We start from the raw sequence: 25,226 nt of genomic DNA, 5'->3' as shown, positions 1-25,226 counted from the left end.
TTTTCAATGAGAGAGAAGGAGTAATTATGATTATAATTGTTATTATAATTTTTATTTTTAATTTGGTTATCAAACTTTTTTTGTGGAAAAACCATTCCAGAAAAAAAAAATACTGTTCCAAGCAGAGTATTTTTATATGTCTAAAAAACATGACCGGAGGGCATCTTTAAACTTTATTTTAATCTTCCCATGACAGGAATCATTTTTTTGTTCCAAACAGTTGGAACATTTTTTAGAGATTTGGGCTGTGCTGCAGCACGAGGCTGTAACTGTGACAGAGGTCGATGAGGGAGAACAGGGGAGGGAGGGGTAAGGGAGGGGAGGCGAGGCGAGGGCTGGGCCAGGATGGACTGGAAGTGTGCCTCCAGCAGCATTTATAAACATGGCCCCTTTACACACCTAAGGGTCATTGTTTACATCCATCCTTACGTGCCATTCCTGCACCCTGACAGTGTAGCAGAGCTGCAGCAGACAGAGAAATAAACATCTCACTATTAAGCTTCCTCCTTTTTCCGCCTGTCGGTGTTCATCTTGAAGACTCAGCACCTGTTCTGCAGGGAAGATCGCATCAGAGGGGGAAACTTTGTGGATTTTTGCAACCAATTAATTCTTGTTTAGATCTTCCAAAAACCAGCTGCCACCATTTCACCTCCAACAAGCATGTACAGCTCCAGCTATTCCCGGAGCAAGTTTGGCCTGGAGGCAAGGGAGCCCCTGCACAAGTCGAAAGGAAAGAGCTGTGGTTACTACATGAGGATTGTCTTCTTCTTTTCCTCTCTGATCCAGTCTCTCATCATCGTCAGTCTGGTGCTCTTCCTCATCTATGGACAGCCAGAGAAGTCTGCAGAGGAGAAGAGGGTGGAGGTCAGTGGTTTCTTCTTGTTCAGAAAATCTGTAGAGACAAGATCCCCCTGTAAAATAACTGTAGTAGAGTTTGTTAGATATTAGAGGCCCCTCACTTGACACAGAAAAATCTTAAAATGACATTGACTTCTAAGTGAAGTAGCAATAATAAAAACACAATTTTTAGAGGAACAGATCTTTAAGAGACTGAATTAAGCTTCAAAAATGAGATGGACTTATTTCTGCAGCAGCTTTTGATCAAGTTCATCATGACTAGTTTGTTGAGTGTCTGACACGATATGTTTTTTTTTTTAATTGCCATATTACCATTTCATTTCACCGCATTATGTCAATGTGCTCAGAGCTATAAAATACAGTCACAGTGATGAGTTATCTGAATGTTATTCTGAAGGATCTGGAGCTGAGTTTCAACAGGCTGAGTGAGAACAACATCCAGCTGAGGAAGGAGAAAGGCGAGCTGGGAGCTCAGCTGGAAGCTCGCACAGCTGAGAAGGCTGCTCTGGAGAAAGCGCTGGAGAAGCTGAAGACCGATGCCAACAGCACAGAATATCAGCTAAAAATGAAGTTGGTAAGTAGATGATTAATATGGAAAATACATCAAAAGATAAGGAAAGTGAACAGCGTGTTTCTGCTAAGACGTACTGAGAAGCAGGTCGTTTTCTAAAGCTGTCAAGTAGTTTTTAATAGCTTTTAATCAGCTGAGAAATGTTTCTGCAAGAGCAAATCAAGGTTAAAAGGTAATGTTTTCGTAATGCGCAAACTATTCAACATGACTATTTCCTTATTTCCTTAGGCATTGTTGTACTTTTCCTTTGGGTCACCATGGTAATGAAATATAAGCCACAAACCCTGTGATCTTTTTTCATTTACAGTCAAACTGTGAGAGAATGACAACACTGAGCATGATGCGTCGTCCTACCCCTCCCATCCAGGCCCCTCCTTTACTCACTACCAGCAGTATGTTCTCCAATACCATACTTTTTGGTAGATTTAGTGTGATGCTCGAATACTCTGCTCTTTAAACACTGTGATAGATTACTCCAACAGTGATTAATGCATGTGTAAATTCAAATTAAAGTAGATGTGCTTAAGAAAAGAATCTGTTCTGCTTTCTAATAAGAGTTTATAAGTTGTTGTTAATGGTTAACAAATTATATACTAATGCTTTATAAATCAATTATATGACATTAATAAACCTTTGGGTCACAGGTTTCTGAATAATCTCTCTGGCTTTTATTTAACAGATGGTTTAGTTGATAGTCTGTTACCCTTTATTAATGACTTATTAAACTATATAAAACAAATATAAACACAGACTTATTAGAAAGCGAGAAACTAACATATTGCTTACAATATGGCAACTCTAAAGTTATTCTTATTAATCTCTAATAACTGCTCTATAAGGCATTACAAAATTATTTCTTAACAATTAATAATGCCATTAGTACAACTTTTGAACCCTCTGTAAAGGGTGACTTATTAGAAAGTGGTAGCGGAAAATTAATAAATACAGAAAATGGAAGAGTTAATAAAAGTATAGGTGTCAGTGTAAGAGTTCCTTTGTTAACACTGTTCTTCTCTGAACTCTCCAGGTGAATTAAAAACAATGCAGAGCCTCAACGCTCAGCAGAAAGCTCTGATAAATCTCATTGAGGCAAACTTCACCCAGACGGTTCAGTACCTGAGCCAGGAGAGAGACAACGCCCTCAAAGACCGAGACACTCACCACGGGGATGCCATCACCCTGCGCAGGGAGAACACAATGCAGAAAGAGCAGCTCACCAGCTACACCAGGTACAGCACCGTCTGTCTGTCTGTCTGCTCGTTGTCTGTTACTGAAAATATCAAGATTAATTCAAGTTTTTGTTTCATTCTTTTTTCTTTTTTTTTTGCCAGGAAGTGCAAAGAAGACTTTGCCCAGTCTTTGAACGGGATCACAACGGTGACCAGGGATTTCCTGAACCGTATCAACAACCTGTTCCCTCACCAGCTGACCTTTCACCTCACCTGTGACAGCCAGCAGGAACAAATGGAAAAGATAAGAAACAGCTGCACAAACCTGTCCAGAGACGTGGAGAATAAGTTCCAGTTGTATCTCGACAACGTTGGCAACAAGGTGAGTGCGCGTCTTGTGATATAAATAGGTGTGTGACTCACTCTTTGTTAATAACTCATACAAATGTTAAACATAATATTTGTGAGAGGTCACAAGCCAAAAAGGTTGGGAAACTGTGGCTTAGTCTTTACAATACATTATAAGCTCTCCATATGGTTTTAGGTAAAACTGTCAGATTTAGAGGAGAGTTTAGATATTTTTCTCTAAAATGTAGTTGAGTAGAAATATAAAGTAGCATAAAATGGTGACACTCAAATAAAGTACCGTAGTAGCTGTATTTTACAGTACTTGTGTAAATGTGGCTACCACACCTATTTAGATGGGTTTTTAATATTCAGACTTAATACTTCTTTCTAGCTAACCCTCCTTTAAGTTTTCCTTTTCTCCTTGAAGCTGATGGAATATTCCAAAGCTTCGGAACAAATTGAATGGGAAACCAGTTTCTCAAGGGAGGAAGTCTATCCGCTGCATCATTCGTGATAAATCTAGCTAAAGAGACAGACATCCTCTGAGGCAAACTCAGGGTCAAAGCAGAGGTAAAGTCTGTGGCTCTGCTGATACAGCAGCACTGTGCAGGACAACAAAAACACATGCCCTCAGCAAGTACCTTTTTTACTGCTTAAAGCAATATTTCATTTGGATACAGACTCACAAACGGGTCAAGAATCATTATTTGCTTTCCTGCCTGAATGTGTCTTCACTGTGGCTGTCAACACTTACTGTCTTTATCAGTTATTTTCATGCAGACACAGAAAACAATTTTCATTCAATTCAATTTTTGATACACACACACACACACACGTATATATATATATATATATATATATCACATTTAATCATACATGAACAGAAATAAGTCATATATCATGCTGCTGCTGATTTTTTCTGGATTTATCATTTAATCGTCAATAATAAAGGCCAATAATGAAATATCAAATTTTCCTAGAGTCATTGTCATCATTTTTTCTAACAAATGATCCAAAACCACAAATTTTACAGAGACATACATTTTATATGCAGATATAAAACACAGAAAAACAGCAAATCCTCATCTTGGAGAAGCTGGAACCAGAGGATCTATAGCATTTTTTTTTCTTGAACAGAAAAAGACATCTGTTCAAAATGAGGATTTGTGAATGGGAATGTTACTGCCTTACAGATCACCATAGATATACACCATGTTATTGAGCCAGAGACCCCGAGAGCTACTGTACCACCATGTCACCTGAGGAGCATAGTTACTGAGGCATTTATAGATGAGTTTAATATTAGGAAATTTTAGGGAAATTATCAAATCCTAATATACTAAGTTCCTTAAGAAAACTGCATCGGTGAAATCTTACTGTCTTCACAATTTTAATTCTATGATATTGTCTTGTCTTAAGATGCTGCTTGTGATCAAAAAGTAACACAATAACTTAAATGTGAAAAGATCATGAAAGTCATAAAACGATTTGTAGGCAGAACATGGTAAATAGTCTCAAATGACTCTAAATGTATCGATGGTGAGTTTTCTTTTGCAACCTTTCTCTCCATTTTAACATGTTTCTCAAACATTTTAGTTGGGAATCTACAGTAACTTAAAGCCAAGACATTTTACTTCTAAAAACCTGTTCCATACATCGTCATTCAATCTTTAAATTTAACCTCTGACTTGGGCCAAGCCTTGGAAGAAAAGCAGAGTGACACAAGTTTTTAAACAACGCATTAAAACTTACAAAACCTCTTGATTATGTGACATTCCACTGCTTCAGCTCCATATTCAGCAAACAACATCAGCGTCCATCAGTGTCCGAGGCTGCTGACAGTTGATATGGAGCAACATTGGTCCCTCGGGGAGACGTTCAGTGTAAATTCATTCTTGCATTAGCTGTACAGCATGTACTCCAGCACGACACTGAGGAAACTGAACATTAACAAACACTCACATTGTCAACTTACGGATAGAAATAGACACAAGGCAAACAAAAACAGGTACAATTATGCAAAGGCACCATCTGGAAACACATTTGGTTCAGCAGAGCACGACTCATTCTTCAACCACAGGCCATTATCTCGCTCTCTGCAAACAGGCCTGCCCCTTTCAAGTGTCTATGAAAGCAAGTTTTAATCATTAAAAGGGAATATATGGCAAATCAGATTAGAAGTTTATCACATTTATTAAAGAATATTTATGTATTTTCTTCCTCCAGGTTGCAGAGATCCAAGCCATGTCCAGTCGTCTAGAGGTGCAGAACTCACACCTGATGGCCGACCTGCAGCAGTGTGAAAAAAATCGCAGTGAAACGGTCGCTGAGGCCGCCAGGCAGCTCCAGCTCAAGCAAAAGACTCATGATGACCAGGTAGATAACATTTGAGTAAGGATGTACAGTATGTGCATTTGTACATAGTTATAAAACTATGACTGGCATTGTAAAATGTAGTGTAGATGATAACCTACTCCTGTTTTATCTGTTTTAACAAGAGCTTTAATTATACAGTAGCATATGAGGGAAGACATTGTTTTCCACTTAAAATAACACATGAATATTTTGTCCAGGTGGAAAAATTACTTATGGAGCAGAACCGGTTGAGAGAACAGAAGAAGCTGCAGGACGACAGTTTGGCCCTGAGAGAGAGAGAAGTTAAGATCCTCCAGCAGAATTTTAAGGTAAAATAAACACAGAGAATAGAGTCCCAGTCATTTGCTCTGCAGACATATGAAAGGGAATGAGGGAAAGGAGATGCCCACAAATGCTTTCAAACCTTTGTTCGCTTGAGACATTTTTGTGCTAATGTAAAGCATTAATTACAGAGTTGGTTAAAATTTCCACTGGTATAATCTTAAGGTCATTATGTCCTCAAAGTAATATCTTGTGTTAATATCTTGTGCCCTTTAAATAAGATTTACTCCACTGATTATATGGACATCAGTGCAGAGGTAAGGTGATGTGTGTGGACTTAGCAGAAAAGAGGAATCTGAGGGCTGCAGGAGCAGGAAGAATGGACAGGCAAGATAACAAAAGGAAACCATTTTTTAAGGAGTCATAGGTTCACAAAACACCCCACTTCAAACTCCCCAGATACGTAGTGTACGATATAGGTGTCCAAGCACTGACACAAAAAGCTGTACAAATATGGTCACTGTTTGAGGTGTTAAATAATACTGAAATGATCTTGTTTTGCAGTCTGGTGTTCCTAAAGCTTCCGGCCTCCAGGCCGCCCCACAGCAGGGCGGAGGGACTGTGGCTAACTGGCCTCTTGTTGGAGCACAGGGCATCAGCAAAACTCTGAAGGTAAACTTTGAATAAAGACCTACCTGATCACTATTGAGCAGGAGATTTAATCTACAAATGATTACTTAGCAGAGAATACTCAAACATCCATCTTTTATTTGGTGATCTTCATGATGAAACTTTGCTGAAACAAGACAGAGTGTGCAGCCATGCCAGCGGCTCTCTACCGCAGTGTTTTGTGCTAAAACGCTCATGTCATTATGCTAACATGCCAATGTTAGGCAGGTATGACAGTGACCATATTCACCATCTTAGTTTAGCATTTTAACATGCTAACATTTGCCAATTAGCGCAACACAAAGTACAGCTGAGGCTGATGGGTGCGTCATTAGGTGTTTTGTTGTGCACCGATGAAAATATTTTAACTATTTGAAATTTAATCTGCAAACTGCATCAACTTTAATTAAGAACTCAAATGCTAAGACACTGCTATATCACCTCATTGCTGCCATTAATTATAATTGTTAATGTTTTGTCTTTCAGGTGAGATGAAATGAAGCAGCAGAGTAAGAACTGGCGGCACCAGTGGTGCAACACAGTGATCAACATTGGCCTTTAAAGACTTTTTAAAAGACATGTAAATATTTCTGATGCAACACATTTCAAACACAACCTGTAAATACTTGTGATTGCATATTAATGATATAGGTGTTGTTGTTGGTTTGTGCATGCTTTGTTTAGTTCTACTTGGCACTGAAGATTCATTTGCGTTTTACTCACTTTGAGTTTGAGTTTAAATATTTACTGTGAAAAGCTTTTGTATCTTTATACTCAGGTAAATGTAAAAATTTCCATGACACTGGTGTAAATATTTTCTCTTGTGTGTCACTCATGGTGGTTTATGTTATTAAGAAAACCAACATGGGAAAATCTTTTTATTACCATGCAATTAAAATTAAATGAACCAAAAAAAGAAACCCAGTGCCGGTCTCTTGTGTCTTCCTGGCATTAAATATACAACAAAGACTCAGACAGGAGTTTGGGCAGCAGCTGCTAACGTGTCTGCTATAAACAGAATGCTCTTAAAATAGCTGCATTTATGTTTCCTAGTGATTCACACGTTTGAATTTATACCACGGCCCGGATGACCATACACACATCCACCAAGTCATAAACACATCATCACAGTCAAAGCAATCTTAAACAATGTACAGTATATCAAAAATAAGAAGCAGGAAATTTGGTATGAATTAGAAATTGAAATTGTTTCGTTTTTATGACTAACGCAACAAAGAATAGTTTCGACTGTGCGCTTATTAATTGCCACTTTTATGAAGCATTTTACAAGCCCAGTAGCTGTTATATGAACTGCTCTCAAGCTTTACTACTTCCTTTTCCTTTTTAAGCACAAGGCGATGAGCAAATACAGCACTGTAGCTGCAGACGGCTGGTGTTTAAATGTGTTCACCTTGTATCCATAAAACGAACACCTTTTTTTGTGATAATAGCGTATTCTGTATGAAGACAGAAATGAAAATGTAAAATAAAATTTTTAAAAATGCTGTAATGATTGCAGAAGATAGTGTCATTACAGCTTCTTATTTGTATATCATTTACTTTATAAAGCGATATTGAAAGTGCCACTTAAATTATTAAAGTGTGAATTTATGTTACCTGCTTTATAATTTACTGTAGTACAATCATTCATGTAAAATATGACATATAAAAAGCCATTCAGTTGAAATTAGCTTACATCGATGTTTTATGTCAATACTACTTTAATTATCACTTATCACTGCTTTTTATTCATAAGTCAAAATATAAAAAAAAAATGCCTTTCACCTACTCACTCATTTCATTTTTATTCCTACACTTCATGTGTTTGAACTTCTTTATTTTTTCATTCATGAAAGCATAATTTCTTACACTGTGCCGAAAACTAGATTACTCTGGATTTTGCAGATACATCAAATATTCATTTTTTAATTTGCCATCGTCGTCTGAAGAAAAACATAACTGTTCATGTTCATCATATATTTGCATTGTCTGAAACAATTAGCAAAAGTAATATTTCAGCCATTCTTTATTGATATGATCATAATCATGCATTTCTTACTCCTATCAAAGCTTATAATTCCTGAGAACACTTGACTTTGGTCTTCACTTCCAATTTCACAATTATGACGAGCGTGAGTCGGACCCAGAAAAATTACACTCTCTTTTAGACAGAGCAAATATTTGAGATGCCTTCCATGTTGCATAAGAAAACACATTAGGATAAACTCCCAGGCTGACTGTACTGATGGATGTGAGTGTTACAGGTGAGTCAGTCTGCCTCCTGTCCTCAGGAAATCCTTTGTTTAAAAAGTGTTTTTGGTCTCATGTACAGTATAGACCTGGACACACGCACACACACACACCATGACATAAAGTCAAATGGGTACAGGGTGGAGCTGGCTGTTCTGGATCTGGTTACATACACTCCACATCTCAGGAGAGCCATTAATCAAAAGCACAGGAAGCTGACAAGACAGAAATCTAAAAGTCCCTAACATCGGTCAGCTCTGAACAAAACTGCGACATATGAATGAATTGAGTCATGGTCCAAAATTAAGAGTGAAGAATGTAACACAGGATAATCTGTGTTATATTTTAAAGTTTGGTTCATTTATTTTATTAATTCAAATACGAATTGATTATTCTCAATTCTCAATTAATCCTAATGACTTTGTAGATCAACTGGCTTTTTTCCTCGAGCTACCATCAAGTTGACATTTGTGGTTTTTGGTGAAACGTTTCAACAGTTATTGCATGCACTGCATCTGAAGTGCTTTTTTTATTGAATTGTGTGTCCAACATATATTGGATTGGAGATTGCATTGATTATCTGGTCACATTTATACTCTTGTTTACTAATTATTTGATTAGATTGTTCCAGATTAACTCTTTTTATTAAATATTTCGATTAGGAAAAGCTCTTGCTGGCTCCTCTGTTTTGTATAACAATAGCTTAAAGCCATGCTAGTGGCTCTGTATGGCTGTCCTACACTACATGCTCACATGCTCACATAGACAATGCTAACATGCTGATGTTAAGCATGTATTTCATGTTTATCATGCTAACACTTAAGGGGAGAATATCATTAGTTTTGCAGGTAGTCAGTTGCAAATAAAAAATATTGGACAGTTTAAAATTTTCACCTGGTGTTAGACAAAAAGGGAATCATAAAAGTTAACTAAATTCATGTTTGCGGAACTGTGAGTGTAAAATTTAATGTCAGTCCATCTGTTAGTTGTTGAGATATTTCACCATTCATAAAGCCAAGCCAAGCCGCTAGCAAGCAACGCTATAAACAATAGGTATCAAAAAAGTATATTCTAGGTATCAATATGCAAAACTAGGATTGCATTGGGAGTTAGTGTCCAATGGATTTTCACAGTTGTGGTAAACATTGCTATATAAAGGACATTAGGGCACTAAAGATGAAACAGGACCCAAAATTTACTACCTCTAGTTTGTATGACAGCAAGTACCACTTTTAGCTCGAACTCCCCCTGTGTTGTAATTAATCAGGGAGCACATGAAAGAGGACAAAAAGGCTGACAGAGCAGCGCGGAAAGAGGAAAGGTCAGGTAGCAGAGACGGAGCGGAGAGAGACGAAAAGACAGGGAGATGGGCAGTTGTGCTGGTGTACACCAGGACGAATGTCGTCAGAGGCTGGGAGGCAAGAAACCAACTGGGGAAGAAGGGTGAGGAGTTCAACAAGGAAACATAAATATTTGATCGAGGCAAGATTGACAGGCGAACAAAGGGGCACAGAGCGCATTGCCTCCAAAAGCATACCTTTCCCACAGAGCAGAGAGGGGGTCTGGGTCGCTCTGACTTTCTCTACACACTGTATGTCCATTATGCTTCATGGTGGGAGCTGGACATTCACAATGGAATAAATAACAACCAGCAAGAATTTAGACCTCACCAATTCAATCTTTGTGAGAATGGGTAATTTTGTATTGTAAAACAGCTTGCTGCACTGGCCCCAACTGCCCATAAAATAAATCTGATTTGTTACAAAAACACACATTATGCCATTAGTTTCACATCAAAGATCCAATGTGACATGTATTCATTATGAGTGAAACAACTGTCCAAATTATAAATAGTAAAATAACAAATAACACATTTAAAGTAATACAATTCTTATCAAAATTATACATGGATTTTGAGTTATCGCAACAAGTTTCAGGTGGCACTGTGTGACCACATGTGCAAACACATCGACACACAGAGGGGTACGACTGAAATGAGACCTGCTCCCAAAAAAAAAAAAAAAATTGTTCATTGTCCTGCAGTACAAGTAAACATCAAAACTTTGAGTCCGTGACCTTGCAGAGGTCTGCAGCTGGCTTTATCTTAAATGATCTTGGTTGTTATGTTGCAACCCAAGAGCCCAATACCCACCTATCAAAGGGTTTCAATGTCTATTTTTAAATTACGACTCAAGACTTGCCAAACACTTGTCCAGCATATGGGGCCTCTGAGGCACCTGTCGTCACGCTTAAACTATTTCAGTTTGTTAAAAAGCATCAACAGAAAACAAGCATGTTTGTGTCTTGGGAGCAAAGGCATTCTGTAGCCAAGAACACGAATATTATTCTTTTTACTGTGGCTGTGCCTAGAAGCCTGGCGCAGTGCCGAGGCTGTGCCCTTTTGTCCCGCTTTCTTTACTGATACTCTGGGATGGAACAAGAGCGCAGCTTTCCTCTCCAAGCAGGCTATTATCACATGGATTGCATGTTTTCACTCCAGCTCATCTGATTATTTTCCAATGCAGAAGTCTTTGAAGATGATATCCAGGATCTCCTCTGCCCCAACCCGTCCAGTGATCCGGCCCAGGCTGGTGAGAGCCAACCGGACACCCTCAGCTGCCAGAGCGAGGTCGGTGTCACGGTATCGCTGGTACTGAGCCAGCGCTGCCACACACTGCTGCAGGTGGGCTCTGTGGCGGGCCTGGGTCAGGGTGGGGGCACCAGACAGAGGGTCGCCACACCTAGAGAGGAAGTTAGAGAACAAAATGAACCACAGTAATAAAATTCTCATTATTTCATGCCTTATTTTGCATTTTTGGTTTAGAAAGGCTGAAAACCAGATCCCCCGCCTCGCTACAACAACAACAACAAAAAAAAAAATCAGATTTTTGGTTTTATTTGTTTTATCTAAAGCAACTTAGAGGAGGATTTGAATATTTCTGACTTTGGTGACTGTTCAGTTTAAACCACTCTGAATACTAGATTTCACAAAACTTGGTCTTGGTATTAATCAGTTAAAACTGAAAACAATGAGCCTTAAAACCATGCGCACAAACATCTGAGGCAGATACTGCATCCATATTAAAATATATCGATATAGATATGAAGTAATATATCATGCCACATTTTTATCATATTAATGCCACAAATTTAACTGCAATAACTGACTTACCAAGCACACTTATTCACAATAGCACAAAGGCAATTTTAGGCTGCATATAGAAACTTTTGGAAACTTGTCATAACCAATGGTTGGTTAATATTAATCTATTCTGTCAATCATTTTAGGTCAAATCTATCACCGGTCCTGCAGAAGATCAGCCTTTCTGATGGAACTTTTAAATGAAACTTGTAGTCTCAGCCCAAGCACAGGAGAACATGATAAGTTATCGCTACTTACAGAGTTTTGACATTGCTGTGCAGCACTGTGAGGAAGTCCTGAAGTCCTTCATCAGTGTGACAGGAGATCAGACAGACAGGAGGAAGTTCAGACACCTGTCTCAACTCCCTGTCCAGCTTCTGTCTCTGATCATCAGGCAGCAGGTCAGTCTTATTCAGCACCAGGAGACACCTGTCCGCAGGAAATACTATCACAAGGAAAGAAAAAGAAATTCTAATGAGTGTAAATGATAATCACACAAAACCCTGAAGTCAAATTGTTAATGTCCCACAGCACAAAGTCACCACAGTGTTCTCTGCAGGGGTTTAAAACAGTTGTTAATCAACACCAATGACTCAACTACTCCTCCCTCAGGCACTGACATTTCTGTTTGATTATTCTTAATGACTTAAAACTCACTGTCCGGCCTATACTCTCTGACCTGGATGACCCTTCACCCAACCATTTAGTCCTAAAAGATGGAGCTGTGAGCACGTGACTGCGGCCACAACACACTGCAGTCCAGAACTCCTTCAGGTCATGATAAAATACCACTTTCAAAAAGTAGCTGTTCAATGTTTTTTTTTCACTTAAAAAGGCACGGAGACTTGTGTGTGGGTCAGTACAAGTAAACCTATTTTTACTGTGTTTTATTGTGAAGTGTCTCTTTGGAAGTCTCAGCAAAAGTCCAACCGCAGCAGAAGCAGAAGATGTCTCGCACTTTGTCAAGCACTTTAAAACATAGATTTTGAAAAGTGCTCTACAAATAAAGATCATCATCACTATTACCATCGTACTGTAGATACGATACCTGGCTCAGGCTGCTCCTCAGTGGCCAGCACACTCCTCAGGTGTCCCTGGAGGAAGGCTGCAGCCTGCTGAGCATCAGTGGGGAGATGAGCACTGTCCACAACCACCAGGGTCAGATCTGCCTGCTCCACCCTGGAAAAGAGAAAGCAGTCACAGATGCACATTTAGACTTTCATTAACTAACTTCATGATACCAACAGTATTTTGTCAAGAATGTTGTACTTTACACACTGTAAATCAGTCGGCTCCAATTTCAAGCCAGGAGATTGGAGCACTGAAATCATACTGATGATATGAGACTAGGTATTATTTTTAATTATGATTATCTTTATATATTAAACCTGTTGTCTTTTTCTCATCTATAGGCTGCAAAATAGTTGAATGGCAGTTTCCTAAATGCATTTAACTGGGTAAAATAATATTTACTTCTACCTTCTTCGCCATCATAGGTGCATTACTTAATTTTTTTAATTATAGACCATATTCTATTATTGGACCATTGAAAAGATGTCAGTGGCTGTAAAAGACCCCATTAAGATTTTTTAAATCGACTTGGGTAAATTTTCTACTTCATACCCTAGTGGTACTCTGAGAGAAGTGTCCTGAGAAACAGTGTTTTCCTGCCACTGCAGCAGAAACAGCGCAGTATGAATAATGGGTTTCATTCATTTATCTAAATGGTATTTGAAGTTAGATACTCTGTGCACTCCAGCACCTCCGTCCCACTGTGAGGTAGCGACAGCAGTGGCAGCAGCAACAGCAGCGGATGCTTGTACTTACCATGTCCTTCCTGTAGTGACCCAGGTCACAAGCCTCTGACCTGCTCCTTGCACAAAAAGTTCCCTATAGAACGCACACTGCCCACCCTTCCTACACACTTAACTAAAACAAAGAACTACAGAACATTTGCATTGAAAATTATATTTTTGTCATCGGATTTTCATCTGTTTTTTATACATTGATAGTTTTCATCTGTTTCAGCCTTGACTCAAACAATTGTGAGATAGTCATTCTTTTATAAGTAAATGTTTAAAATATCCGACAGCATAATTTCCCACTGAAAAGGTGGGGTCGCTCTACATCCCTCTATTCTCTGCCACTTAACAAATATCATTAGTACTGATTTCAGCGCAGTAATACCTCATTACTCTGTCTGATGCTTTTCCACCTGCCAAGGACACAAGTACTTGGGGAAATACTTGACATTTGTCTTTTTTGCCATGAAAAATATCAGTCTTAATATTTACTGAAGTCCTTACATTCTATAGCTTGAAGTCTTTCAGCCAAGTGTCAGCAACACACTGAATTGGTCACACACTAATATTTACACAAAGTATTGCCATTTAAAAAAAAAAAAAAATGGAGCTGTTTTACTTTTGCAGCTGCTAAATTTATGTAATTACAAAGACAGGAAACTTTCACCAATAAATCATTAATAATCAATGTGGGGTGTGTTGTTAGGCTCATTCTTCTTCTTTTCCTTGTAACTGCACAAATATGTTTATCGAAGTTGATTTAATAGTGTGTGTATGTGCCAGCACCATCTTCTGCTCGTGTGTTCGCCTGTTTGTATATGATAAAGTGCTGATGACAAGTCCTCCAAGTTGTTCTATTCTTCCCTGGTGTAAACAGTGGAAGCGGCTGTTAGTGAATGACCATATATGTCCATTCTCCACATCTCACATTAACAACCTCTCAATAGTAGAAACTCTACAACGGGGAAAGGTGGCTCTTTACGCAACCTCCTGAGTGTGTTTGTCCCATGTATTTATAACTGTGGCTCAGCAATAATATAAACTCTGGCGGTCACCTAGACATTACAAAAATATAGTACGATGTACAGGGCAAAAGCAATGACTTATTTCTTCCTTTCTTTGTTTTCAATGACATGCTCCATTGGTCCCCAGGCTAATTTGTTCTGTGTTATATACATACAAACAGTCGCTTAGGCAGCAAAGCAGTACTATTACCAGTACTATACTACTACTATTATGTACTAATGTCCCGTACTGAAGTCAAACATTCAAAAGACTAGCCTTCATTTCTTAGCATTGTTGGTCTCCTTCATCTAAATCTTGAAAGCAAACATTTTTTTATTTTTTTTAATTTGCTTCTCCTCCTTACCTTTCCCGAGCTCGGCGGACCCCCTCTCTCTCCACCAGGTCCGAGCTGTCTCTGAGGCCGGCTGTGTCACTTAGGAGAACAGGGAAACCACCGATGTCCAATGCTGTCTCCACTACGTCCCTGGTGGTCCCAGCAATGGGAGACACAATGGCAGCAGGTCTCTGGCCTGGATTTAAAAAGGTTAAAGGATAGCTGATGCTGGAGATACTTTCTCATTGTCAACAAATCCCATGAGGAGGCCACAATCAGCCATCTATTAATCCATCTCTCCAAACTTTCTCACTTCACCTGCAGGTCTGTGGTTGTCAGACCCAAGGCCATTCATCATTCATTCCTACTAAAGACGTGCATCTTTAAAAAAAAAAAAACGGTTTAAAAATATACAACTTCATTTTGAAAAAGGATTAATAATTTCCTGCTGGACACTGTTATTTTTAGCCAATATAAGTAGAACAGGATTTGTTCGGCACTATTTTCTGCCACGGAATAATACACATTTTGTGCTCTAGTGGGTATTTCCGGCAGTAGGTCTGTGTAAGCTGAAAACAACAGTGTCCATGTTAATCATAATGAAGGCGTGTCTCCCAGTGCAACAGAGTGGCTCATTGAGGTGTTTTTAAACGTTTGTGGTTAACAACGGAGCAATAAAGCTACATCTGACACTGGCACTAGGATCAATTCAGTGCTATCACATATATCACAACTTATCCATTAAGACCTGAACAAAATGACATAGAAGTATCTAATGGGTCCTGATGGTGAACAACTAACTAAGTTGTAGAATTAATTCTTCTGAACAAGTCATTCGTTTATGTTTCTATTTATCACGTTGCAGTTTCATTGGTTTAAAGAATTTTTCAAAGCTGGTTTCAAGATCTCAAAACAGGAGGAAAAAAAAAGATTTTTATACCTAAGACTTACTCAAGAAGACCGTGTACTTTACAAAAGGACAATGCCAGTTATTGCAATAAACAAGGAAGGATCTTTCTGCGATAACTGAATAACATCTGTCTAATATAGAAATCTCTATACGTACTAAAGTTCTGCACCATCTAAACACAACAGGGGATATTTTCAGTCATCCTTTCTTTAGTCTCTATCAGGACTTTCATGGGTTGACCGTCCCAATGAATCCCATGTCATGGAACAATGACAGCTCATTATTACTCATCTGTGCCGTCAGGGAAGACCAATCGGAACAGGAAAGGATAACAGGATTTTATCTTAAATTTGATTAATACCCCTATTATTCTGATAGGAAGCTGTGAGGAGCCACAGCCAAGCTCCACTCCGGGGTAGTTTTCAGAATGTGATTCTTAATGATTTCAGGATGCAAAACCATAAACAAACGTAACCTTAAACCAAACAAAAGGGTTTCATTAGCTCATACCAAAACACTCTAGAAACGTGAGTAGAAGTGATTTAGAGTGAGAGGTGAAAATATTGAGTGTCTACTTATATATTTATATACAGATTATATGTAACTTTTTTACACTGACTCCATTGCAATCTGGAGCAAGGCAAGAATCAAAACATCTGTATCAGGAAAAGTCAAAATAGTAATTGTAATTCATGTGTCCGAGAGCAGGTTCAACTGTTCACAGATGGTGTTCTGTGTTCCTGCACTATGAGGAGATTATTACAATATGCACAACAAATGGGATAGATGTCTTTGACCTTGCTGTCTTTCACCTGAAAACATTTGTCCTCCGATAGTAAAATTTAGGGAAAATACAACATGTTGGAAGCAGCAGTTTCAAAAACAATCTCACCACAACGTCCATTTCCAAACTTAACAGCTGGAAGAAAAATGGAAATTCTACAATTCCAGGACAACTGCTGCTGAGGAGGATTATTTGACTGAAAGCTCCAGAACAGCTACTAATGGACATTGACGGGAGGTTGTTTTGTTAACCCCTGTATCTACTTTAACAGCGTCTTATTTCAGACCGCTGCTTGTTTCTAGGTTTGTCTTCGCCGTCTTGTCAACCACACACATTTCTACAGAGTATTTGCATTTAAATGAATCATACACATTTCAAAAAATGTTATGAGTCTGCGCTGTTAATGGTGTGACAGATGATGCCGTCTTCCACCTTCCAAACCATGGCTGACAGCGGTATGATTCAACAGTAAGGTCTGTATTTACAAGATAGTAAGTCATATTTTTAATATTAATCCCTTCACAGTGTGTGTGTGTGTGTGTGTGGGTGTGGGTGTGGGTGTGGGTGTGGGTGTGTGTGTGTGCTGGTTTTTCGGGTTCTCTTACAGAGTGTGTTCAGTAGGCTACTTTTCCCTGCGTTAGTAGCTCCTGCGATGACCACCTGAACTCCGCTGCGAAGCCGCTCGCCCTTCCTCTCATCTTTTAGATGTCGCTCCATCTCTGCCTGTAAATTGCACACCGATCTGTCGACTGAGGGGTGTGAGAGGGAGATAAAGACAGAGGAGGGAACAGGACATGACGAAGGTTTCGTGTTCAACTTCACTTTCATGGCCTTGTTAAAGGAATTTCTGCCCTTTGAAGGAAAAAGGCCTGTCCTCCGTCTGACACCCTTCGTCTGGACGGAAAGAAAATGGGTCATGGACTTGTCTATTTACGCAGAAGACTAAAGCGGAAAAATGTTTTTGACAATTCAATACGTCATTTTACATAATTTTTCTTAAAGGAAATAAATCTAAATTCTTAATGATCCTGACTGTATAAAGCACATTACGCACATTAAACGCAGAATGACTTTAGAAAAACTTAAGAAAACTTCAGAAATGGAATTAAATATGTAATTTGCTGTATCTTTGCAGGTGGCAATGGAAAGTATTTGGGCCAGAATTGTTATTTTTGGGCCTCGGTCTATTATTATTCGTTGCTTGGAAGCGTGAGCCAACATTCCATGCCACTAAAACAAACTAGTTCCCAGGCTTTATTGTGTCGAAACTTCAGAACATCTGAGGCTCTCTGAAGAGCCCTGCCAGTGCCAGACAGCAGGCGACAGACTCAGGGGGGACGTCACTCGTGTGTGTACACACACACACACACACACACACACACACACACACACACACACACACACACACACACACACACACTGTGAGCATGGGAAACCTGGGCATACAGACAACAGTTGGGCTGTAGACGGTGCTGCTGACAGCACTATTCCTGTGAGTGACATGGCAGGTTGCCTTTGAAGGTAAGACGAATGCCTCTACTGTCCCCCTGGCCTTCTATCCACACTTCCTACAGGAAACTGCCTTTTGAGCAGTTTGATGTCTATGGATTCCCCCTACTGTGCAGCAAACTCACACGATGGCAGCTGAAGATCCAAACAGGAAAACAGCCCGACTCCTCTCTCTTTAGAGAGAAACAGAGCCCGCGGACCCCAACGCCTCCCCCTGAAGCCCCAGAGATGACTGTCCTGTTATTTTTTTCTCCAGCACAGAGGACAAAGTGCAAACATACCTTGGTTTAAGACCCCATCCTCAATGAGCTCATCCTCGCTGAAGTCAATGAAGGCCTCCACATGAGCCAGACACTGTGAGACATGCAAAACAGAGAGTACAGATGAGAAGACGCTGAAATCTATGTGCACACACCTGAACAAAGTGGTGCTCAGTTTATTTGTGTGTTGAAATGTTGCAAACAGCACAGAAACGGTGACTGGCAGTGAACAGGAAACTAATGTAGAGTATATCTCACTAATGCACATGTCATGGATATATTATTGTGCTGCAGGTAATACTCAAATATAGGCAAACTAATTCAGTTAACATTCTATAAAACAAACCAGTCAACATGCAATTTTAAAATCCCTATTTATACTTTTTACTACTTTTTTACTCATTATCCATTATTCATAAAATTTTACAAAAAAACAAACAAAAAAACTTTATAAAGGATTTCCAATAAAAGTTCTCATTGCATAAACTGCAGGAAGTTTCATTTGTGTTGTGTTGTTGTGCAGCTACTTTCTGCCAATTAATAAATGATATAAATGAGGGAAGAGCAGCAAATCATTGTATTTCAGAACCTTAAACAAGCACATATTTGGTATTTATCCTTGATAAATGGCTGATGATTTCTCTATAATCAAAACCGTTGACTAATCAATCAATTGTTTAAGCACAATTTTGATTAAGTATCCAACATATGCCTGCTCTGTTTTGGAAGTATTCTTTTAAACATGGCATGGGAGTTCCCAAATGTCATGAGGTATTTCACACACTGACTGAAGTTGATGTTTCTGTTATTCTTCTCCACCAATAGGACGACTCATTTACATTTCAGGCTTTCAGACTTCGTTTTTTTTAGTGTCCATTTATTCCTGTATGTATCTGGTGTACATTAACACTGGATAATAAAATTCAAATGGCTTCCTCTGGTCTTTTTCCACAACTAATCTCATAACATGTAAAGTCTTGTTGCTACTTTACATCACCGCCATATCTTAAACTAACATTCATTTAAATCTAGAATACAGAGCATCAGCGTATGAACCACAGCACCGATCAGTATCTTGATTGACATTGCAGAACATAAACACAATAGTAGTATAGCTGCACAAAAACAGGAAGCGACAGATTCCCATACTTTAATCCTTTGACAAAAGTGGGAAGCCACCGGTTAAAAAAGCGGCATTGTTTGGGTGTCGGACGAGGCTTTGACCCATAGCATCATACAGATGGTATACCTCTGATTGACTGGATTCCCCGAAATGTAAATGCGAAATAAAGGCACGTTCAAATTGCTTCTAGGAACTGCCTCAAAAAAAGCTGCTGACAAGTAGCATAACAGAGCTTCTCAAGGGAGAACACCTGGACCGGTTAGTCTGAACTGCTGCCAAAGTGTTGCAAGATCCCTCCAAAACAGTTTCACAGCTTGCGGTCAGTGACCTCCTGCTATGAACTGCCTCGACAAGTGAAAGGGAAACAGTCTATGGTTCTGATGCTAAGACAGTAAAACAGTAAAAAGTCACAGTGCTGGCCAGAGGTCGCAAACCCTGATGCCTTCAGCCGCCTCAGTCATCACATAACACCAGCAACATCCTACGAACCTTCAAAACAAATTAGGTAAAGTTTAAATAGCTTAGTTCTTCAGTAGCAAGTAGTAGGGAACAAACATGATGGTTGTAGAAAAACTTTCTCTGATCTCCTTTGACAATAACTATATTTTAAAGGTTTACTGGAAGGGATGTAAAAAAGGTTTACAATTATATGATCAATTACATTTTACTGTAAAAACCGCTGTTCTTAGTTACTACTTACTAATAGTGGTAGCAGTAGTAATAGTATCTCATTCAATAAAATATGTCAAAAATTCTGCCCAGTCTAAATTGTTCGGTTGGTTGAAAAGAGTAATATAGTAATGATATTTGTATAAAATAATATCCTCAATTGATAAAGTATCAGTATGTTAACTGTGTGTCCTTGTAGAGTGAAATTACATCTAATTTATTTATTTTTTCTCTCTTTTTTCTTGTTTGTTTTTTTTTTTGTTTTTTTTTTTATTTCTTTACTTTTTTTATCCAGTGCTGAATAGGATTTGAGAAAAGTGTTTACATGTACCATTCATATTAGTACTGTCATTCTCAGTATTGAACAGAAAACACACGCACTACACGTGCGATGGTCACATAAAAACAGGAAGCCTCAGATTCCCATGAATTAATCCACAATCAGTGTCGTTCATAATCAGCTGCAGAGATGCAAAAAAAAAAACAGAAAGCATTGTTTGGGTGTGAAACTACTGAGGCCTGTAGAACAGCACAGTACAGACAGGTTGTTTCCAAACACTGTTCTCGGATAAATTCCAGACACGAACGTCTCTCCAGGGAGAGCTCCAGGATTCCAGCTTGTTTATGCTGTCAAGCAAATGTGAAACTGGACAGAACGTTGTTTTTGCAATAGGATCATCTAAATGCCCCCTGTTCACATGTCAGTTCAAAGACAAACTGGCTGGGTTTGAGTCACTAAAGGCGGTCGAGTTCAAGTCACGTTGATTACAGGTCGATACCAAAAAGCAAACAGAGTGTCTGAGACAGAGATGTACGATCTTCAAACATTTGAGTCTGTGTCTGAGCTGACTAATCAACGTGTAGAAATTGCAAGACCATTATACAAACAGGTTTCAAGAATGCATATGAATTACTCAATCATTTAAATTACTAAAGAAAGATTACACCTAACATCAATAATATATATTATTTGTATCAAAAAAATAATCTGTTAGCATCAGACACTAAAATAAATAAAATCCAAGAAAAACATGCGTACCATGTATGAACACCTCTGTCTACACCACCAGCCTCTGTACAACCGGACAACCTACCCGTTTCAGTTTGTGGCTCCAGTCCTGGTAGAGGCGTCCCAGTTCTCCTGACATCTGCCTGAGAGCCTGTCTCCTCTGGGCTTCTGTCTCAGCGTGGATCAGATCCCCAAGTCCCTCCACCTTCAAGCGCCATTGTAATAGTTAATATTGCAGTTTAACAAAAGTACCTATCATGCATTATCACACTGCAATATCTGAATTGTAAAAACACATTTGCTTATGATAAATATAAAAAAACTCAATTTACTGTCTACTGATAAGATTTACTGTGATATAGTGTTATATGCTGTTCATAGAATATCCACAATAGTTCCTTATTAACACGTCAGGCTACATATTTGGCTGCTCAATGAGAGAAATGTGAAAGTTTTCCACCGTTGACATTTCATGAACTTGAAATCCCTGAGCGTGTCTGACCCCATTTATTCCACATTTACCGTTTGACTTTCCTCTGAGGAGCTCTTGATACACAAATCTGCACAGATTTTTCTGTGGGTTTTTACATGTACTTCTTGACCTACCTCTGTTAAACCCAGTTTCCCTGCTTGAAAGGCCCTCCGCGTGAACTCTCCGGCTTCAGCAGGCCTCATGCCAGGCACACTTCCTGAGAAACACACACACACACACACACACACACACACACACACACACACACACACACACACACCACAGCATACAAACATGGAAAAATGTTTTAGGCACGAGGACGTCATGCATCATGTACACCAAGAAAGGACACACACACAAACAAAGCAGGGACAAACACAGGGTCAAAGTGTCACTCAGGGTTCAACTGAAATGAAAACAGGCACACCTGTGTTACATTTTCTCTCTCTCTCACTCAACCATTTTTCAAGACTCATCAGGAGGAGACAATGAGCACAAAACCATTTGGCAAATGGAGGTCATGATCTGTTAACTAGAGCAAAATATTCTGTTTTACACCCTGCTGGCTGGTTATCATCTCACCAACAAAACCTTCCTCTTAGTTTTAAAAAACAAGAATTACTCAAAAATGTCTTGTACATCACTGCAATGTTTTAATACTTAACTATTCCTGATTACAGATAACCATATATTAAATAGTGACAAACTTTCATTAACATTGCTGATTTATACAACACTGCCCTCTAGAAGGTTTGCGGGAGAACTGCAATAAAAATATTACTAGTCAATCACATGAGGATTGCCACGCTTGCCAAGGCACATCTTAGAAACAGGAATGCATGTGTCAGTTTTCTCTTTTAAGTCCCAGTGACAGACAATTACATGACTCGGCTAGCTACTGTGCTTAGACTTTTCATGCAGGCTTAGAGCTTTAGAAGTCAAAGCTATGAAGCCATAAACACACACCCTGCAAAGTAATGATGCGTCAAATGAGACTGTAAATTTGTGTGTTATATTGCACTATATCAAGTTGTATAGCACTGTCTCTGTTTGATATCTGGATGTTACCTAGAGCCTGTAGGACAGCAGTAATGACAGCAGGGCCACCATGGATGTGGAACTCCACACTGTCCTCTCCTGTGAAACTGTGAGGAGCTGATGGCACAAACACAAGAGAAACAACAACACAGTCTGAATATTGCTTAGTCATTTAAATACTTACAAGGGGCAAAATGTTTAGCTATACCTTAATTAAACTGCAAGTGGATGACACTGATCGAATTTTAGATTCACAAGACTCAGTACTGTGATACAATAAATTAGATCAGCTCTGGCTTGTATGTTAGGTTATGTTTTAAATGGCAGTGACAGAAAACTGTAACACACTAGGAGATGGGACTTGCATTAACATTTAGCAATCCAGCCGGTTTGGTGTACGAGAAGGTGCTAACACATGGTTTGTATTTTACTCTTAAAGCACCATATCACAGTTTTTAGGTGAAGTGGTTCCCTCACTAGTGGACAGAGCTTTTGCATGTGTTACACCAACTTTTGACATCACCTGCTGACACTTGGAAAGTTGCTTGAGATACTTTATATTTAACATTCATAGTTTCCCTTAACAAATGATTATGTGATGCAAGACGAATTCTAATATGACAACACCCTACGGATTGTGCGTGTGTGTGTGTGTGTGTGTGTGTGTGTGTGTGTGTGTGCGTGTGTGTGTGCGTGATCATGGTCCAAGGGAAAAGACCTGGGAACCAGAGGACAAGTCCACGATCCAACACTTCTTTGGCTTGGGCGTCTGTGATGCTGCGTAACAGGGCAGTGCGTGGAGGAGGTAGGCTGTGTGTGAGGCCGGCCATACGCCTCAGTGCTGTAGCCGATTCTGGACCACTGACTCGTACCACAGCCACCCCACACCTGCCATGGCCCGATGACAATGCAAAGATGGTGTCAGCATCAGCCAGTCCTGCTGGGACTCCATCACAGGTGGACAGTGGTTTGCACAGTGGAGGTCTTCTGCTGGAGATAAGGAAATGATAAAACACAGTGTAATCTCTGATTATATGTTTGACTAGTCTTAATATATTTTATCAGCTGACTGGATGTAGAAAAAAATTCTCATTTTAACAAAACAATGTAAAGTTAAAAGGTAAAAATATTTTATTTATTTTTTATTGAAATTATGATCAGACATATTTTGACCCTTTACTGCGATTGTCAGTTGTCACTCGTGTATATATCTACTAGGAGGAAAAGATGAAATAGAGGTCAGTATACAGAAACTGCAGTTGAAATTTGGTAACAAACCTTATCCTAAGTGTGTGGACGGCCGATCTCCATATCCCACGACAGATAAATGGAAACATAATTAAAGCACGCTAATACAAAACGTTTCTCGTGTGACTGGTTTTACAGACCGACCCTGCAAATCAAGCTTTGTCCTTGACGAAGTCATTACGTTAACCTTTTCCCCTTAGTTCCTATGTCGGGATAACCTGTGAACATAAAGTCAGCTGGTGAATGGAGGCAATTCATTATTCGTGAATGTTTTTATTCTCTGTGAGAGCTTCCTCGTTAAACTCATGCCTCTCTCCACTACCGTTTACATTCACCACGATGAGTGTGTTGCTCCCCCTGCTGACTGTGATTGGTTAACGGTTTCTACAACAGCGGCAGTTTCTGGAATCCCATTCGTTTAAAACCCGTCGATCTGGACTAAGACCCGCCCACAGTGCACCGTTAAATTGAGTCCGTGTGGATACTGTCGCTCTTACATCTGTTACCGTCTATCTATCTATCTATCTATCTATCTATCTATCTATCTATCTATCTATCTATCTATCTATCTATCTATCTATCTATCTATCTATCTATCTATTTATCTATCTATCTAGGCACAGGAATTTATTCTGTTATTCTGTTGCATGAATCTGCACGAACCTGAAACTGACTCTAATATTAACATTTTACTGTAATTATCATACTCTTAATAGGTAAACCTGCACAGAGCAACTTTTCAATTATTTTCCTAATGTAGGCCTAAATGGCAATTTTAACCTTTATATAGATTCATTAGGACTGCATACATTTGCATACATTACTACCAAATTATGAAGATTTGTTTCTTTGTAGAGCTCCCTGAACAACTCTGACTTTTATTTATTTCTTTATTTGATTGTTTATTTTTTGTAATTATTGTTAAATATACGAATAGTTTTCATTATTATTATTCTTATTGTCATTTATTTTATTACTTAGTAAAATGAATTTGACTCATAATGCAGATGTATTATGAAGATGCAGATAAATCCGTTTGCAAGGGACAGGTAACTGTTTCTTCCTAATAGCAGATCTGTTCATTTTTATGATGAAATTTTAAAAAATAGATTGGTGGGTAAAAACCATATAACAGAGCATGGCAAAAAGTGTGCTTTTTCTGTCTACGTGCCAATCAGTGTAAATATGCTAAGTGATTATTTTTAGATAGAGGTGTGTCTAATGTCATCCTATTTATATCAATGAGGGTAGACTAAATATTAGAAGTATCTCTCAGGAGGCTACATGCTGTGTTAACTGATCTTTATTTTTTTTCACTGCCACAATGTTAATTTTCAGTTAAGTTAAATTGCTATAATAACTGTTGTTGTTGTTGCGGTTGTTGTTGTTGTTTTTGTTTTTTTCTTGTAGTTCTTCACA

General features: G+C 38.9%; 2 protein-coding genes across 3 annotated transcripts; one reads left to right on the top strand and one right to left on the bottom strand.

Annotated features, from left to right (window-relative positions):
• Positions 1 to 392: 392 nt before the first annotated feature.
• On the top strand, positions 393 to 7,176 carry plvapb (plasmalemma vesicle associated protein b). The gene is made up of 9 exons (XM_023406048.2): positions 393 to 864; positions 1,256 to 1,432; positions 1,737 to 1,821; positions 2,457 to 2,658; positions 2,761 to 2,980; positions 5,173 to 5,322; positions 5,520 to 5,630; positions 6,148 to 6,255; positions 6,739 to 7,176. The coding sequence occupies exons 1-9, from the start codon at positions 661 to 663 to the stop codon at positions 6,745 to 6,747; spliced, it is 1,266 nt and encodes a 421-aa protein (XP_023261816.1). The 5' UTR covers positions 393 to 660; the 3' UTR covers positions 6,748 to 7,176.
• A 1,084-nt stretch (positions 7,177 to 8,260) lies between these two features.
• gtpbp3 (GTP binding protein 3, mitochondrial) lies at positions 8,261 to 24,135 on the bottom strand. Of its 2 annotated transcripts, none has more exons than XM_023406039.2 (11): positions 23,838 to 24,135; positions 23,278 to 23,549; positions 22,590 to 22,676; positions 21,656 to 21,738; positions 21,135 to 21,254; positions 18,270 to 18,342; positions 17,085 to 17,228; positions 14,816 to 14,981; positions 12,693 to 12,823; positions 11,903 to 12,089; positions 8,261 to 11,243 (listed from the first exon to the last, which is right to left on the bottom strand). In XM_023406039.2, the coding sequence occupies exons 1-11, from the start codon at positions 23,894 to 23,896 to the stop codon at positions 11,012 to 11,014; spliced, it is 1,554 nt and encodes a 517-aa protein (XP_023261807.1). In that variant the 5' UTR covers positions 23,897 to 24,135; the 3' UTR covers positions 8,261 to 11,011. The 2 variants fall into 2 exon arrangements, with proteins under 2 accessions (XP_023261807.1, XP_023261808.1); XM_023406040.2 differs by having other exon boundaries at positions 23,278 to 23,546.
• Positions 24,136 to 25,226: the final 1,091 nt, after the last annotated feature.

This window comes from Seriola lalandi, unplaced genomic scaffold (assembly GCF_002814215.2).
Source record: "Seriola lalandi dorsalis isolate HSWRI2012SDOR001 ecotype SW California unplaced genomic scaffold, Sedor1 jcf7180002054293, whole genome shotgun sequence".
NCBI classification, from domain to species: domain Eukaryota; kingdom Metazoa; phylum Chordata; class Actinopteri; order Carangiformes; family Carangidae; genus Seriola; species Seriola lalandi.
Note: the sequence above shows the minus strand (reverse complement) of the source record. Positions and strands in the feature narration are given on the sequence as shown.

What these genes read in the sequence shown, in the direction of transcription:
- gtpbp3 (XM_023406039.2), bottom strand. Translation starts at nt 23,896, where the DNA reads ATGTTTCCATTTATCTGTCGTGGGATATGGAGATCGGCCGTCCACACA. An exon ending in GGAGCCACAAACTGAAACGG is followed by an intron (nt 18,343 to 21,134) that starts GTAGGTTGTCCG and finishes CATGTCTCACAG; the next exon opens with TGTCTGGCTCATGTGGAGGC. An exon ending in TAGCCTACTGAACACACTCT is followed by an intron (nt 14,982 to 17,084) that starts GTAAGAGAACCC and finishes TTTTAAATCCAG; the next exon opens with GCCAGAGACCTGCTGCCATT.
- plvapb (XM_023406048.2), top strand. Translation starts at nt 661, where the DNA reads ATGTACAGCTCCAGCTATTCCCGGAGCAAGTTTGGCCTGGAGGCAAGG. An exon ending in CAGAGGAGAAGAGGGTGGAG is followed by an intron (nt 865 to 1,255) that starts GTCAGTGGTTTC and finishes GTTATTCTGAAG; the next exon opens with GATCTGGAGCTGAGTTTCAA. An exon ending in TCGACAACGTTGGCAACAAG is followed by an intron (nt 2,981 to 5,172) that starts GTGAGTGCGCGT and finishes TTCTTCCTCCAG; the next exon opens with GTTGCAGAGATCCAAGCCAT.